The sequence below is a fragment of the Syngnathus acus genome, chromosome 11 (assembly GCF_901709675.1).
Source record: "Syngnathus acus chromosome 11, fSynAcu1.2, whole genome shotgun sequence".
Lineage (NCBI taxonomy): Eukaryota > Metazoa > Chordata > Actinopteri > Syngnathiformes > Syngnathidae > Syngnathus > Syngnathus acus.
This window is the reverse complement of record NC_051096.1, coordinates 1430797-1446730: the sequence shown is the minus strand read 5'-3', so window position 1 is coordinate 1446730 and position 15934 is coordinate 1430797. Positions and strand designations below refer to the sequence as shown.

Below are 15934 nucleotides of genomic sequence, written 5' to 3'. Positions count from 1 at the left end.
CCAAAGTAAGCACGTGTGCAGCTGGACGTGACGCCCTCTAAAGGCGGAGTAGCAGCTCAAATGTTGGCAAGTTGGCCGGTGTGATGTTCACGGACCCGTTCGGGAGGCAGTAAAGCGCAACTGCCGCTTAACTGGGTCGTGCCTTGATGAACTCGCTGCGCCTTGATGAACTTGCTTCACCTTTCCTCTCCTATGTTTATATGGAACTGTTTTAAAAATGAAAACAAATTGTAAAAATGCGAGGTTAAACGTTTTATTTTTGAAGTCACTCTTTTTAATTGAGATTACAGATTGAAGATGATATTATGGGCACGAGTCATGGTGTCACTTGACTTGGGGAGACACTTGTTTTTACTGGATTACTATAAAGCTTGAGGAATGAAGATGCTGTGCATTGCCGCAAGGATGCTAGCACTTTGTCCAAGTAAAATGCTGTATCTTCACATGAGACCCATCCTTTGGCCTCCCCCTGATTGGCGGGCGCCATAAAACGCTTTGCTTTGACATGGGGTTGAGTTTCCTAAGTGGGCTGCTTGCGATTCCGAAGCCATGCGTCTGGCTTTTACGCCTCCTTGTGGAATTTTCCACACCTGCCGCCGCTGACTGACTGACTAACTGTTACAGTGCGTGCGTGTGGCCTCGGCCGAGGCACAATAAGTTCACTGTTGCCTTGTAACGCAAGGCCCTCAATGGGAACACAATGGCTGCATTGGCAAGGCCAATAAACAAAACGACTGCATGTTTTTTTTGTGGGGGGGAGCATTATCTTATACAAAATATGGAGTACAGTGTGTAGGCCGTAAAAAGCTTTGAATATAGGTTAATAGTTGATAAGACCAGCAGCGGTTTGGACTTTTACCCGCAAGATTGCGCTTTTGTTTGTCTGAAGGACTCAGCGAGTGTGGATGAGGCCCTGAAAGCCAAGCGTCCTCGAACGCACCCGTTGGGCCTTTTGGTTGCGATTTTCATCTTGGCGAACAAAAGTACAGTACATCATCTGGATTGCTCAACACTTGATAAAAGCACTCGCGGACTTTCACCCTGGCGAGAGTTTGCGAGTTGAGACCAGGCCCCGAAGTAAATGGTTCAAGTTAAAGACAGTAGACGCTAGCAGTGTAGCATTCCCTCACAAGGCTTGTTTGCATTTTTTAAGACTGTCGCTGTTACCAGTGTGTCGAACGTGCGTCTCATTCTTCTGCACCGCCGTTGTGCCGCAACAATATTTTACAATGCTTGACTTTGATATCGATCGTCTGACTCAAGTCGCGATAAAACTGCCCTCCTTTCCCTCTGGGTGCTGATAAAACTGTTACTGAGTGACTCGCCGGGCGGTGGACAGATTGAAGGCTTAATAGTACTGTTTGCGCTATAGGTGCAAAGGTTAAGATAATAAATAAATAAATAAATAAATAAATCAAGTTGACAAGCACCCAATGTGGTCACGCCGCTCAGCTGACGTCCTTGTTCCGAGAAAGACACCGGACACATGACAAGACATGTTATGCTACGCCTTAGCATTTAGCACACATTGCTCACACTGCACGCACGTTAGCTTGAATGGTGGGGAAGGAAACCACAGAATCGTAATTAATCTGAAATGAAAAAAAGACAGTGGCACATGCTGTACATTTTTTTTGCATTTAATACATCAGACTCTCTTTAACGTGAATTCTTCCAAGCAACAATAGGAGGGCTGCATTTTTAGTTTTGTGTGAAGGTAAAAAAGGAATGACAGACATGAGAAATGTTTGTGTTTTTATTTATTTTTCCACAAAAACAAATCCAGTGTGAAATGGCGATCTCGACTGCGAGCGTTTCCTGGATTTGTCCCGTGTCCTGTGACACACAGCGGGATAAGAAATGTGATGTAATGTGGCAGAACAACAGGTTTATAAATAAGCTATTTTTGAGGATGGGATGTTTTGGGAATGAGAAACAACAGCCGACATTTTGCATTCTGTCGCGGTCAAACATTCACTTGGGGAGTAGATGAACAACGAAATGCTAATTGTTGCAAGATTGTTTTGGAGTGGCAACAGGACAACAATCACACTTTGTTGTAATATTTGATCACTGAAGTGAACAATTAACACAAAGCAGCTCATGTGAATCGTAAATCAAAAGTTAGTGGCTCATATCACAGACTCAACAGTCGTCAATAAAAGGGCGACGACGAACAATTGAGAGTTTCAAAGGGACAGCGACAATGTCAAAGATCGAGAATCATCTCAATACTTGACGTGACTGAAAATCAAGTGAATTTGTTTAAATTAATTTTCTACTTTATAAGACATTTGTTAAATGCTGTTATGGAGGTCGAATAATCATAGCAATTCTATTTTCTTAGCATTTATATATTACAGTTAAACGTGTGTGCATTCTTGCATAAATATATCTATATTCCCATATTTCTTATTTAGTCATTTGACGTTTGGTCGTACAATTTATTCATTTACTCTTTTGCATGCTGAGTGTATTACTGTATCTCCATTCTAATAAGAGATAAAATCGCGAAAATGAACTCGTGAGTAAATGATGAAATTGCTGCTTGTTGCGATGATGACCCAGTAATTTATCACATGCTGCCGGTGACTAATTGTTGACTATGCAGGGTGTTGCCTCTTGTGGCCCCCCCACGGTGATGTTGGGGGGGGGGGCAGTTGCGTACGAGGACGACGAGTGAGACGTGACCGGGCGACCCGGGAGCTTGGACACCGATGGCGGCAGCGCCACCCCGTGGACAGATCGGAAGGTATAATGAGAAATTAACGGCCAAAGAGTTTTCCCGTTACCTTTATTTCCATTGTCAAACGTGATAAATGGTATAGATGCAGCGTCGGAGCGTATCATTCTCATAATGCTTCGACGGATTACGTTGGTTTGAGCCAGTTTGAGCGATCACAGACTTGAGACGGGGGTTAATCCCCGCAAAACACACAAGCACACACAAACAAACAAATATGTAAACAAATAAACAAACTAGGATTGTTACCTCAGACAAGGACGTTTTTAGTTTTGTGTTTTTTGTTTATGGATGGATAGATAGATAGATAGATAGATAGATAGATAGATAGATAGATAGATAGATAGATAGATAGATAGATAGATAGATAGATAGATAGATAGATAGATAGATAGATAGATAGATAAATGGATGAATTTATTGAATCATTTCAGTTTGTCTCACCACTATAGCACCAATGTGTCTCGCTGTTAATCTGTCAGACACCGACAGTAAACAAATAAATTGTAGGCTGGTTCTCAATCGCAATCTGGGTCGCTACAATAATCTGTTGCCATACACACACTTCCCTCCCTCCGGTTGCCATGACCACAGGACTCACATGGTGCCTTCTTGAGCGTTATCAGCGTTCAAAAGACGCCGTGACCCTGATACACTCGGTCAAGAATTCTGACCACATACGAGGGAGTAGCTTTGTATGTAAAAAAAAAAACTGCCACCACAAAAATGTGCACTTTAAAAAGAATGTCTTACATCAGACAGCCTCCTGGACTTTAAACATAGATGTGTGCAGTGTGGTAAAGCGTGTACAAAAAAAAAAAAAAGAGCTCGTTTGTTGTTGCAATGGCACTTTGTGGCCACACTAAGACGCTGCTTCATATGATGTTGAGCGGCGTACGGTTTCGTGACAAGAAGAAAAAAACGAAAAAGAAGAAGAAAGTACAAACCGGAGCGCCAGCTGATCGGTGTCACTTTTTACTGGCAACATAAAAGAAAGAGCAAGATTTGGGTGACGAACGGGATATAACATGACCCAGTCTGTTGTAGTTCAAATTGGACAGTGTGGAAACCAGATCGGTTGTCGCTTTTGGGACCTGGCTTTGCAAGAGCATGCCCATTACAACCAAAGCGGATTGTATGACGACACCACCGGCACCTTTTTTCGCAATGTGGACTCGGTGAGCTGGAATGGGGTCTGTTGTGGTTCTGCTAGTGGGAGAATCCATCAGCTGAAAGCGAGAGCGGTGCTGCTGGACATGGAGGAGGGTGTGATCGGTGAGTTCCTGAAAGGGCCTTTGCGAGAGCTTTTTGACAGCACTCAGCTCCTCACGGGCGTGTCAGGTGCGGGCAACAACTGGGCAGCTGGCCACCTGACTTACGGTTCGACCTATAAGGACGAGATTGTGGATCAGCTGAGGAGGGCAGCAGAGCAGTGTCACTGTCTGCAATCCTTTTTTCTGATCCACTCAATGGGAGGAGGTACAGGTTCAGGGCTCGGGACCAAAGTACTGCGCCTTCTTAAGGATGAATTTCCCGAGGTGTGTCGCATTGTCATACCTGTCTGTCCATCTGTGGATGACGATGTCATTGTGTCACCCTACAACAGTATGCTGGCCATGAGAGAGCTCACAGAGAATGCTGACTGTGTTCTGCTGGTAGAGAACCAGGCACTGGTGGACATTTTGAACACGGAACACGCATGCCATGGCACACAACACGCGAAAGGCAACATCACCTCAGCAAAGGACAGGCTGACGGGCTCTGAAAAGCCTTTTGATGCTATGAATGACATTGTTGCTAACATGCTACTCAACCTTACCAGTTCTGCCCGTTTTGAGGGTTCCCTCAATATGGATCTGAATGAAATTGCCATGAACCTGGTTCCTTTCCCTCGATTACACTATCTGGTTCCAAGTCTAAGTCCTGTCTACAGACTTGCGCGGGTCAGCCACCCGATAAGAAGAATGGACAAGCTCTTTAGCGATGTCTTCAGCAAAGGCCACCAGTTGATCAAAGCAGAGCCAAAGCGCAGTCTCTACTTTGGCTGTGCCCTCATGCTTAGGGGGGATGCTCAAGTGTCAGACCTGCGCAGGAATATTGAGAGGTTAAAGCCCACGGTGCGCTTTGTGTCATGGAACCCGGAAGGCTGGAAGACAAGTCTTTGTTCTGTGCCCCCTGTTGGTCTCTCTCAATCCCTGTTAGCCCTGGCCAACACTACTACTATCAAATCCACATTCATGGAGATGAGAGAACGATTCCAAAAACTTTATCGGAAGAAGGCACACTTACATCATTACCTCGAAGTCGATGGGATGGAGGAGAGTTTATTCTCAGAGGCCGTAACATCCCTCGACGCTTTGATTGAGAAGTACCGTGATCAGGAAGCTGGTGCAGGGAAATTCATGCCCGTTCCAGAAAGATTAAAAGTTGCTTAATGCAATACAACTGACATTTCGTGATACTAATGAATATAGCATCGCATGTGAGTAGCTCAGTGTGCGGCAACAACACTTGGATGGACAAGAATGAATTCATACAATGTTTCAGGCATGAATGTAAACCTGCTTAGGCAATGGCAAGATCTCTAGCTTGAAGATGGGATTGGTTACATTATAGGCATAAATAAGATTATTTCCCCATAAAATATTAAATTTCTACAAAAGATGTGTCAGTCCTTTTACGTGTAGTAACTTACAGCAGATCTGCCACATCCAATATGGCGGCCGTGCTGACGTATAATAGCCACGGACTGATCTGTTCAAGGTAAGTACGTAAAAATTGTCCATAGTGCTAAATAGGCTTATTTACAATTGGTCAAATCAGAGTTCGTCACGAGATTCATGTTACATGTTGATTAGATTCCAAATCAGCATTTTAAAATACAGAGTTTTGACACATTTTTAACGTATTATAACAAGAGTAAGCGCTATCGTGTATCTTTTTAACCTGTAGTGAACAGGGACACGTATGTACATTTTTTTCAGACCTGTAAATAGCTTCTGCACAATTGTCAATCCGCTCTTAAAATAGCAAGAATAATTTTAAATACATTTAATTCTAAAATTGATATCTAGATCTTTGGAATTCCGGTTGTCATGAATGCGTCATGACGAGCACACGGAAAAGTGCCTCGCGCAGGCCACCAGGCTAGGCTAGCTAGGTAGTCAAGTACGACACTGCGCAAGCGGTGCGCTAACATGTTTTAATTGTGGATGGCTACATTAACGCGCATTTAAAGTTAAAAAAGATCTGCAATAATAGGTGAGGAAGTTGGAGCAATCAAGCTAAAGCGTGTCGGTAACGCGGAGCGACGAGGTTTGTGCGGCGGTCGTCATGTCCTCGTTCTCCGAAGCTGCTCTCGAGAAGAAACTGTCCGAGCTCAGCAACTCTCAGCAGAGCGTTCAGACGCTGTCGCTGTGGCTCATCCACCACAGGAAACACTCCAAGACCATCGTGCACGTTTGGTACGACGAGCTCGTTAAAGGTAAGCGACATCCATGCAGCTGCAAGCTTTCTTTGTCAGCGTGCGTAATGTGTTGTGGTGCAGGCGCTAGCAAGTCAAGTGCGGAATAGTGTCTTCACTGTTAAAGATCATGGGGAATGCCCAACGTACTTGTGATCGCTCTAAAGACCAAGACCGTCCTTTAAACGCCCAAACTCGTATTTACACCAGCCGCTTACCGATGTTGCAGTTCTGCTACCGCTCGTATGTTTACCACAACACGTGTACTCTTCTTATTTGTGTGTGCAGCTCCGGTGTCACGCAAACTGACCTTCCTGTACTTGGCCAATGACGTCATTCAGAACAGCAAGAGGAAAGGACCTGAGTTCACCCAGGATTTTGCGCCTATCATTGTCGATGCGTTCAAACATGTTTACAGGTATGCATGTGTGTTTCTGCACCCTGAACCATACCAACTTACCTTAGCCCAGTCCAGAAGTGCGTATGAGACTGGTCAACGATCACATGAATCAGTGGGCAACAGTGACCCCTGGCCTCACGCTAAGCACACACAATTTGTTTATCACAGTTTGTGTTGTCCCTCAGAGAGTGCGAGGATGGTTGTAAGAAGCAACTGGGCCGAGTGTTGTCCATCTGGCAGGAGAGAACCGTCTACGAAAATGAGCTACTGGACCAGCTCTCCAGAGTCATCTGTAAGCTCCCGTTTGCTTTTTCCAAATTGATTGAGGACAATGACGTGCATCGTCTCTTGTAGATGGCGAGAGGAAGCCCATCAAGAGGTCCTACGAGTCCATCCAAGCACTGAACGACAACTTTCCCAGCCAGACTTCTCCAGCCGAGCCCCCGAAGGTCCTGACCCTGACGGTTTAGTAAGACAGTGGGCGGAATTGTTACACATTCCGCTGGTTGAACTTTAGGCTACACGGAAAAAATATATCGTCTACATGTCAGAAAATCATAAGACATCATCCAATTTTCTAAATGCGGGAAGCTGCACCCCTGTGTGAAAGCGTTCAGTTACGGCGAGATCCTTTTTCTTTTCCTGGAAGTGACTTTGTTCTGGCTTCCTAATGGCTGAAAAGGCCGCTTTACTGCAACGGCCTTGACGTTGAAGCCTGATGGGGTCTTGGTTCTCTTCCCGACAGACTACGGAGCTGATCCGAGCGCTGCAGGAGCTGGAGAACGCAACCTCGGGAGACTCGCTGCTGCGTCAGCGGATTTCCTCGCTGCCCGCTGAGGTGCAGGACACGTCGCTGCTGCACAGGATCACAGGTAGGGGAAGCCATCTTCTTCTTGAAACACATTTGCACTCCACAACTTTAAGAACTAGTACCTCTCTTAAATCAAAACTCAGCAAAGTTTTTCCACAGCTCTGATCTAAGAAACTGCATTAAAAATCATTTGTTACATTTCAATATTTTTTTCCGTCTCTGGAGTTGAAACAAAAATGTTGTATTTTTGTTTCTTTATTTTATTTTAATAGACAAGTCAATTAGGCTGAGTTTCATTAAATTGTTTTAAACATGTCTTTGCTTGAGTCATGGTGTTTATGTTTTCAATTAGTATTGTGTAAAAATCAAAATAAAATGTTGCACTGGTTAGCCAGCCCTAATCAAGCGTTTGCATTTTGCTCACCGCATCCTACTGGCGCGATGCGTGTCCCCGTCTCAGATAAGGAGTCGGGCGCACGTTTCTCGCGGCAGGTAGACGACGCCTGCATGCTGCTGGCCGACTACAGTGGCCGGCTGGCGGCCGAAATTGACGACCGGCGGCAGCTGACGCGCACGCTGACCAGCTTCCTGCAGAGCCAGCGTGACGGTCTGGTTCACAACGAGCACAAACTCGAAGTATGTAGCCATTAGTTTTTATCCTTTGCATGAATTTGAGGGTGTGCTGAAGCCCTTCTAGATTTGTCATGATTTTATACAATCAAATGGTTAGCCAACAACCAAAAATATGCATAATAGGATTTGTGTCACTTTGTAACAAAACGGAGAACCGATCTCGTTGGTTGTTGCCAATTTTTTACTTTATGGTACTGTATATAATTTCTTTTAAATCAAGGTCTGGTAAATGACTATAGTTATGATGCTAATTCCAAATTTCTGTGGCTTTTTCTCCAGGAATACAAACGCAAACTGGCCCGAGTGAGCCAGGTCCGGAAAGAGCTGCGATCCCGCTTGAACAATCTCCCGGGTGGCCTCCGCGACGCTTCCACCTGACATTCAAATTTTGAATCTGTCACTTCTTCGGTTTTAGCATTGTTTGTCGTATTTTATTTTCATGCAAATAATGTCAGTGTGTTTTTAATTTCTCCCACGTGCTCATCTTGCACCCCCCCCCCTATCATTATATCCTGCCCTTCTCGAAAACCATGCTACTGTATTACATGTTCATTCAAGCTGTAATTGCAAAAGTGTGAGTGTGGAGTCAGTGTACATAATACTACACGGCTCCATGTAAATATCTTATATTTGAATTTATGTGAATGTGAATTTTTTCATTCAGGTTGTGGCTTTTTGTACATATCTGCTGGTGTCAAAATTAAAAAAAAAAAAAAAGGCTATGGCAGTATAATTAGTGTAGTATTGCGCCAGGCCAAGAAGGGGCGACAGTGACAATTGCTTCTAAATATATATTTTTTTTCCCCCTCTAATTGCTATTACCCGGAACTTATATATGCGTGTATTAGCCAGAGATGGGACCAAGTCACACATGTGCAAGTCTCAAGTGAGTCTCAAGTCTTAACCTTCAAGTCTCAAGTAAGTCCCAAGTCATTTTTTTCTTGGGCAAGTCAAGTCCTTAAATAGGTCAAGTCCAAGTCAAGTCCTTAAATAGGTCAAGTCCAAGTCAAGTCACCTTATTGCAATTTTACCCGCAGAATCTGATTTTAGTAACGTGAAAAGACAAGATATAAGTAACTTTAAGTAACCATCATTGTCCAATGTGTCTAACCTGTTTAAAAATATGACAAGAATTTGGATTTGCACTGTAATTACTGATATTCAGTAAAATACACCATGGAACCAAACAAAAAAGAAATTACCTCATACAATGATTGACAGCTTAATCTAAACAAATGAACGTCTGCCGACAGTGTCTGACACATTTGAGTTGCAAATATGAAAAAATAATCTGAAAAAAATCTGAAAGAAGAAACACATTAAAGAGCATTAGAAACATTTTATGTTTCATCTGTAACATCTGGAGACACCAGAGCTCTATAAACTTCAAACGGACAAAGTTTTAAGTTGTCGTCTGGCTGTCTGAAATGTTTCTGTTGCATATCTTGCACTGTGCTGTCCGTCTTTTGCCTCGCGGTACAGCTCCCGCTGACAAGTTTGTGCTGTCTGATATAAAGGGGCGTGATTCTCCAATAAACACGTTAGGTAGGTAGAGAGGGCACGACTGATTGATTGACAGGGTAGCGATCCAATCATGACAACGCCATTCTCAGCCTGCGCTCCTACCGTGGTATCGATATTACTTTTTAAAATGTATTATTCATTTTATATTCAAACTGAAAACATAAACTAAATAACACTTAAGTCATTCAAGTCATCGTGTCTCAAGTCAAGTCAAGTCCCGAGTCTTTAACTTCCAAGTCCAAGTCGAGTCTCAAGTTTTTTTTATTTTTGTCAAGTCAAGTCACAAGTCATCAAAACAGCGACTCGAGTCGACTCGAGTCCAAGTCACAGTGACTCGAGTCCCCATTTCTGGTATTAGCTAGGTGTAGATAAAGTTGTAGATTGAGAGCTTATGCTCTGACTTTGTGTCTGGAACAGTTGTTGGCCCCAGTTAGGTGGCCAACCGCTCAACAATCCAAAAGGATGAACTATTACCCGGAAGTACATGGTTTGGAGTCGCAAGACTGCGCGTTTAGGACGAGCGTCGTTTCCGATTTAGTTTAAATATTAAGAATTATGAATGAACTTGTGCACGAAGAATATTAGTGTAGCATAAATATAGTCAATATAACTTTAATTTTTATAGTTTACCTTAAAACTGAACTGGTTTTCTCTGCAAATCGCGTTTGCATGCTAGCTAGCTTAGCCTCAAACGCTATCGTGCGTACCCCTGGTCAAATTGAACTTGAAACGACTACGAGTTGTTTTTTTTTTAAACAATGGACGGTTTGACAACTCCATACGAAGATGACTCGGTGACGGAGTTCATGGAGTGTTCGGTAAGCGAGCTAAGTTGGAGTATTCAGCTAGCCTATCATCAATTCGTACAATTGTTTACGTGTTTTGCACTTGCAGGTATGTGAAGTATCCTTAAGAGGACTCAGTTTGTATAAGATACACTTAACGACGCCGGGACACTTAAAGGTACGATGATGATGATTGAAGCAAATTTCATTATCCTTGTACATTAGCAATCGAGCCACAAAAGGGAGCTCAGTAAAGTCCAGAGTCTGTATTTAGGTGCTTCTTCTGCATTGTACTACGTCAATGGGAAGTTTAAAGTATAAGTAGCTGAAAGACTGAGAGCCAACAGTATATGTTTGAAAATTATATTAAAAAAAAAAGTCAATTGCCTTAAAAAAATACCACGTCCTCATGTAAACGGATTTCAGGAAACTTGCGTTATAATGCTATACATATGTTGACTCGCATGGTATTTTCTGGGAACTGGATGTATTACCTTTAACATTTATGACAATGCAACTATTGTTTCACAGTTAAAAGACAATGAGCAAAGCAGGTCAAGACTATTTACGAGTCTCCTTTACATATCCCATTCAAGCTGCCATTTCCCAACATTTGCCCACTCTAATCACTGATGGCACCAACTCAAGTTTTTAGCTTTGCAGGTAGAGCCATAGTGACAGGAACAGCAAGAAAGAGGCTTTCTGGACATTGATCAATAACCAGTGACCAAGAGATAAGGTGTTCTTCATCTTTTCACGACATTGCTGAACTGCTTGACTATCAGACTTGAAGAAATGGTGGTCTTGATGAGCATGTTCACGAAAGAGAAGATTCTGTTCAGTCTTGGCATGTGCAGCTTGCTTTCCACTCTGCAGCCATTTGTCGCCTTGATACCGCAATGTACCGCTACCAATTGACTTGAAGTGCTTCAGACTCTTGATGTAGAACATCAAGCCCCTACACAGGACACCTCAAATTATAACCCACAAGTTTTGCGACCTGTCCAGTTTCAAGGAAGCAGTCCAACCTCCATACTCAGGTGTTCCATTTTTGGGAGGTTCATGACGAGTTTTGAAGCTAACACCTCTAGTCCTGGCCAACTGAGTTTTTACGCTCACAACTTTCTTCATCTGACTCCTTGATGTTTGTCTTGTCTTCTCTTGGACACTTCTGGGATCCACCCCTCTCGAGTACCCGAAGGCATCAAGCAACATCTTGTTCTTTTAAACAAAAACGTTTCTAAGTATGTAGGACTTGGTAAGTTTAGTCAACAAATTCACTTTGTCTGCTCACCTTCCAAGTCAGTACAATCGGATTCGGTCCTCTCCCACAACCTTATTGGCGTTCTGTAAGTACAGCGTCTCCCAAAAGCAAAGATATTTACTGACCTAACTGTCAAAGATGTATTTTTCCATTGTAGCGCCACCACGCCTCTGCTCAACACTGATTTTTTTTTTTATTGCTCTCCTTTCATCCCTGGCAGAAGGAGGATGCTGCCGTCGCCGCTGGTAAGTAGACCCCGTCGTCCGTCGAGTCATTTGGGGTCTGCAATGGCCTCGCGTATGTTTGCTCCACACTTAAAGTACAGGTACGCACACACAAAGGCAGGTCCCGTTCTTCATCTTTCAAACATTTTCCGTGTCAATGGGATTGCAGTGGCAGCACCGGTCATATTTTCATATGGATCGTCGGTCTTAACTTTTGGGTCCCAGCGCAGTTCTCCCGAGCTCTTCTGAACTTTCATAGCGACGATGTTGCGGAGGGTGTTGTGGCAAGTTCACTTACCGGGATTTTTTTTTAGGACTTGTAGCTTGGTTCTTGAATACAGGCAGCTTGGTTCTTTAACACAAGAATGGTTCTTGTCTCTGGTGCCCTTACATTGGATCTTGTGTACCGGGTCCAATAGTACTCCTTAGTTGGTTCTCAAGTAGCTTGGATTTTTCTTTTTGGTGCAGATGCTGCACTTTGGGTTAACTGCTCTTGCACAGTTGCCACATCACATTTTTTTTGTTTTACATTTACCAAGCAGGCTGTATCAGAAATCACTATTTCTGTTGTTTACCGGTCCAGATTTGCTCTCTTTGACAGTAACACTAGATGTTTTTTAGGAGCAAGTGGAGACTTTCTCTTGGCTGAGTGGTGACTTTTTTTGCAGCGGTCTTGAAGATTGGCACAGCGTTCAGCTGACTTTGAGAATCTTTCTAATGTTCTTTAGGCATCCCTTTCCCCACGGTCATTACTTGAGTGGGTGTGCCAACATGTACCAGTGCCTGTTTTGCCCTCTTTGCATGCTTACTTTAAGACATCTTTTTAGGTTGCCAATGGAAGGTGAAATTACACTCCAAGGTTAAAATTTGAGCATAACTCAAACAAACTGGATTTTACTTATGCATCTTTGTTTGGTGTTGTCAGGTCACATGGTCCGAGAACAAATCATACCAAAGTTCAACGATATTTTACAATACGTGGATTACCTGAAGCTTGACGAGCCAGTGATTGGTATGTAACGCATCTTGTGCTTTTCAGCTCCGAAATTGATGTGACAGAATAATTGTTGACTCCCGTTTCAGGTTTAAGCTTCTTGGAAGAGGTGCTGAGCGTGAATGCGGAGCATTCCAACATTGGGCCCCGATACACATGCACGCTTTGTAATATCACCGCACACCCGCCGGAAATTATCCATCATGTGATCGGGCGAAAACACAGGCAGAAATATATTGTATTGCACTTCATAATCCCACAATTTTTTTTTTTTTTTTTTTAATTTAAATAATAACGTTACTCAAAGCAGTGTATCATTGCAGGAGACAAAGCGTCCGGATCTGGTTTCCTGGGATAAGCAATCGGTGATGATGCTAACGGGAAAGATAATTCGCACCCGAGCGGAGATCATCGCCAGGCAGGACGGAAGCGGACGTCCCAAGGTAAGACGCATGGTCTTGTAGTCGTCACCTTGCATCCAAAAAGGAACTAAAATGCTTTTGTTTTGTATTACAGACAATGAAGAATTTGGGACACATCATGACAAGAGGTAAATAAATGTCTGCTGTGGTGAATGCGAACAAAAGGCAACAGGAATAGGTCGTCATGGCGACCACTCGTGGATCAATAAATACTATGAGTATTTATTGCTTCACGAGTATATACTCAATGACAAAATGACAATGGAGTGGCGACTGTACAGTTTGTGCCGTTGTGGTGATTCAAGTCCTATGGCTGTGTAGTTCCCTCATGGCAGAGGCATACGGAAAACCCGCAGAAGCCCTCAGGCGCGCACCAACGCAAGCAGGAATTCCATGCCTCGGACCACGATCGTTTTAGGGCAGATCCATCGAGCAGAGCCGCGTTCGTCCCAGCCGAGGCTCGCCCCATGAATGTGGCAGGAAGGGGACAGACTACAAACCCGTGGAATCAGCAGATGGCAAAGGCCAACGACTGGGTAAGGACTTCTAGCCAGGGAAAGGGTTTGGACCTGGACTATCGTCTGGATGATTCTAGCACAGGAACAAAAAGGGTCGAGCCCTATAGAGAGACCGAACGGGCTTGGGATCAACCCGCAGAGAGTTACACCAACTACAAAAAGCAGGAGGCAAACAATGGGTTTTTCACAGAGGATGGAAGGCGCGTGTTTCTGCTTCCTGGTCTGGACTGTCAGCCCCCGCGTCAAGGGTATCAGCCCCAGCGTTCTGAGTACCAGATCCTGCGTCCAGATGATCAAACTCAGCGTCCAGATTATCAGGCCCAGCGTCTGGAGTACGAGACCCAGAGTCCCATCTACCAGACCCAGCGTCTGGACTACCAGACCCAGCGTTTAGACCTCCAAACCCAGGGTCTTGACATCCAGACCCAGCATCCGGGCCTCCAAACCCAGGGTCCTGACATCCAGACCCAGCGTCCAGGCTACCAGACCCAGCGTCCGGACTACCAGACCCAGCGTCTGGACTTTCAGTCCAAGAGCCCAGGCTTTCAAGGAGATGACCTGCGGTGGTCTTCTGACAAGGGTCGAGATGTGAGAGTTGGGACAAGTGTGTCGGAACCACCCATGAGGAATGTTTGCTTATCTTCAGAGCGACCGGGTGAGCGTTTTCGAGATTACAATCATGGCATGTGTCAAGCGGAGTCCCTTCCAGCCAACCCCGCCGGCTTCCAGACCCCTCTGGAAGATTCCAGAAGCATGTCGGCCATCCCGGAGCCTTTCCGCCGTTTCTTGACTGGTTCCGCAGGTGACGATGCATCTGGCAGACGCAAAAGAAAGAGCCGTTTCTCGGACGCGACGCCCGAGGAGGTGGCAGTGACCAACAGGATGTAAGCAATTGAGTGTTGCTATTCTTTTGGTTTTGTTGTCATTAGTTAGCTTTGCGGACTTTTTTTGGCAACAGGTTCAACGATAGACCTCCGGACGTCAAACTCAGATGTCCTCTGGAATCATCCGCCAGCGGAACGTCCCAGCAGGATACCCGTAGACTGATGCGGCATCCCAATCAATTCTCACAATCACAGGTAGTCCTTTGTTAATAAAATGAGAACCTCTCTTCATAGCCATCATCCCATGCCTGGTTTTGGAGAATATTCACAATAGCCAAACTAATGTGGCAAAGGCACCGGCAAGGCATGCTGGGTCGACTTGCGAATGTCCTCGTTTCAAAGGTACTAAGTAGCTCAGAGTCAAAGGGAATGGGGCAAAGAACACTTGGGGGGAAGTTTCCCATCCCACGGTGAAGGCAATGTCATCTTCCTGCACTTCTACTAATTGGCTGGGTTCTGCCTGAAAAGCCTTTGTTGACAAATGTTTCTGTTTTCCAACAGCCAAACAGTCCCACACTCCTACAGATGTCCTCTCAACGCTCCTTCCGGCAAGAGCCCAACTTTCGGAGATCCAAAGATGGTTATGGCGAGGAAAGAAACGGAGGAGGAAGAAACTGGAGCAACTTGTGCGATGGCCCGCACATGTACCAGCAAGAAGTGTGCAGAGAGCCCAGCGACTTGGACGGAAACCTTTACGAAGGTACGAGTTGTACTTCTTACATGAGTTGCACAATCAAGCGTCACCTTTCTCCTGTCCATTGCAGGTTTTGGTCAGCAACAGATGTACATGACGCGTCATCCGGATGAGCGAGCGCAGTGTCCTGAACGCTTCCAAGGAGACGCTCTGCAGCAGCAGTTTCAGCAGCGTGACCTGCAGCCATCCTCCCAAGGTGTTTTCAATTCTCGCTCGCCGCCTTTGGACTTGGAAAGCCCCATTGGGATGCATCGGAACCCTCAGTACTCCAAAAGTCTAGAAAAACTCAAATCCACTATCCTGGAATTCATGTCCAGGAATTAGTCATACATTTATTATAGTGTACCATGGCTGCAGTTTAAGTGGAAGCTTTAAAATAAAATGTCATCTTTGTTGACTATCCACCCATCCATTTTCTGTACTGCATCTCTTCTTTATGGTTGCGGGAGAGCCAGAACCCAAGTCGGCTGACTTTTGGCAAAGGGTTGGACTGGTCACTCATTGCACCATGCAAACTTTCATTGCTCATTATTGTTCAGGAAATGTGTAAATAAAACATTTGTCCACTGCACCTC

The 15934-nt window shown here is 44.6% G+C and overlaps 3 protein-coding genes across 6 annotated transcripts; all 3 read left to right on the top strand.

Moving 5' to 3' along the window:
• Window positions 1-3714: 3714 nt before the first annotated feature.
• Window positions 3715-5984, top strand: tube1 (tubulin, epsilon 1). Its single transcript, XM_037264030.1, has one exon. The coding sequence runs from the start codon at window positions 3772-3774 to the stop codon at window positions 5176-5178; it is 1407 nt and encodes a 468-aa protein (XP_037119925.1). The 5' UTR covers window positions 3715-3771; the 3' UTR covers window positions 5179-5984.
• Window positions 5849-8780, top strand: LOC119130344 (regulation of nuclear pre-mRNA domain-containing protein 1A-like). The gene is made up of 7 exons (XM_037264172.1): window positions 5849-6227; window positions 6495-6624; window positions 6792-6898; window positions 6961-7055; window positions 7352-7478; window positions 7878-8053; window positions 8330-8780. The coding sequence occupies exons 1-7, from the start codon at window positions 6077-6079 to the stop codon at window positions 8426-8428; spliced, it is 885 nt and encodes a 294-aa protein (XP_037120067.1). The 5' UTR covers window positions 5849-6076; the 3' UTR covers window positions 8429-8780.
• A 1247-nt stretch (window positions 8781-10027) lies between these two features.
• On the top strand, window positions 10028-15930 carry si:ch211-13c6.2 (uncharacterized protein LOC100000125 homolog). Of its 4 annotated transcripts, XM_037263874.1 has the most exons (12): window positions 10028-10392; window positions 10469-10537; window positions 11844-11868; window positions 12773-12859; window positions 12931-13079; window positions 13165-13284; window positions 13358-13391; window positions 13585-14099; window positions 14142-14665; window positions 14740-14860; window positions 15167-15365; window positions 15430-15930. In XM_037263874.1, exons 1-12 carry the CDS (start codon window positions 10333-10335, stop codon window positions 15681-15683), a joined length of 2157 nt encoding a protein of 718 aa, XP_037119769.1. In that variant the 5' UTR covers window positions 10028-10332; the 3' UTR covers window positions 15684-15930. The 4 variants fall into 4 exon arrangements, with proteins under 4 accessions (XP_037119769.1, XP_037119768.1, XP_037119770.1 ...); XM_037263873.1 differs by having other exon boundaries at window positions 10029-10392; window positions 13585-14665; XM_037263875.1 differs by having other exon boundaries at window positions 10030-10392; window positions 10469-11708; window positions 11781-11868; window positions 13585-14665.
• The last annotated feature ends 4 nt before the right edge of the window (window positions 15931-15934 follow it).

Coding starts and splice junctions, on each gene's coding strand:
- LOC119130344 (XM_037264172.1), top strand. CDS start 6,077: ATGTCCTCGTTCTCCGAAGCTGCTCTCGAGAAGAAACTGTCCGAGCTC. Junction 6,625..6,791: donor GCGTTCAAACATGTTTACAG/GTATGCATGTGT, acceptor GTTGTCCCTCAG/AGAGTGCGAGGATGGTTGTA. Junction 6,899..6,960: donor CCAGCTCTCCAGAGTCATCT/GTAAGCTCCCGT, acceptor CGTCTCTTGTAG/ATGGCGAGAGGAAGCCCATC.
- tube1 (XM_037264030.1), top strand. CDS start 3,772: ATGACCCAGTCTGTTGTAGTTCAAATTGGACAGTGTGGAAACCAGATC.
- si:ch211-13c6.2 (XM_037263873.1), top strand. CDS start 10,333: ATGGACGGTTTGACAACTCCATACGAAGATGACTCGGTGACGGAGTTC. Junction 10,538..11,843: donor CGACGCCGGGACACTTAAAG/GTACGATGATGA, acceptor CATCCCTGGCAG/AAGGAGGATGCTGCCGTCGC. Junction 13,080..13,164: donor AACACAGGCAGAAATATATT/GTATTGCACTTC, acceptor GTATCATTGCAG/GAGACAAAGCGTCCGGATCT.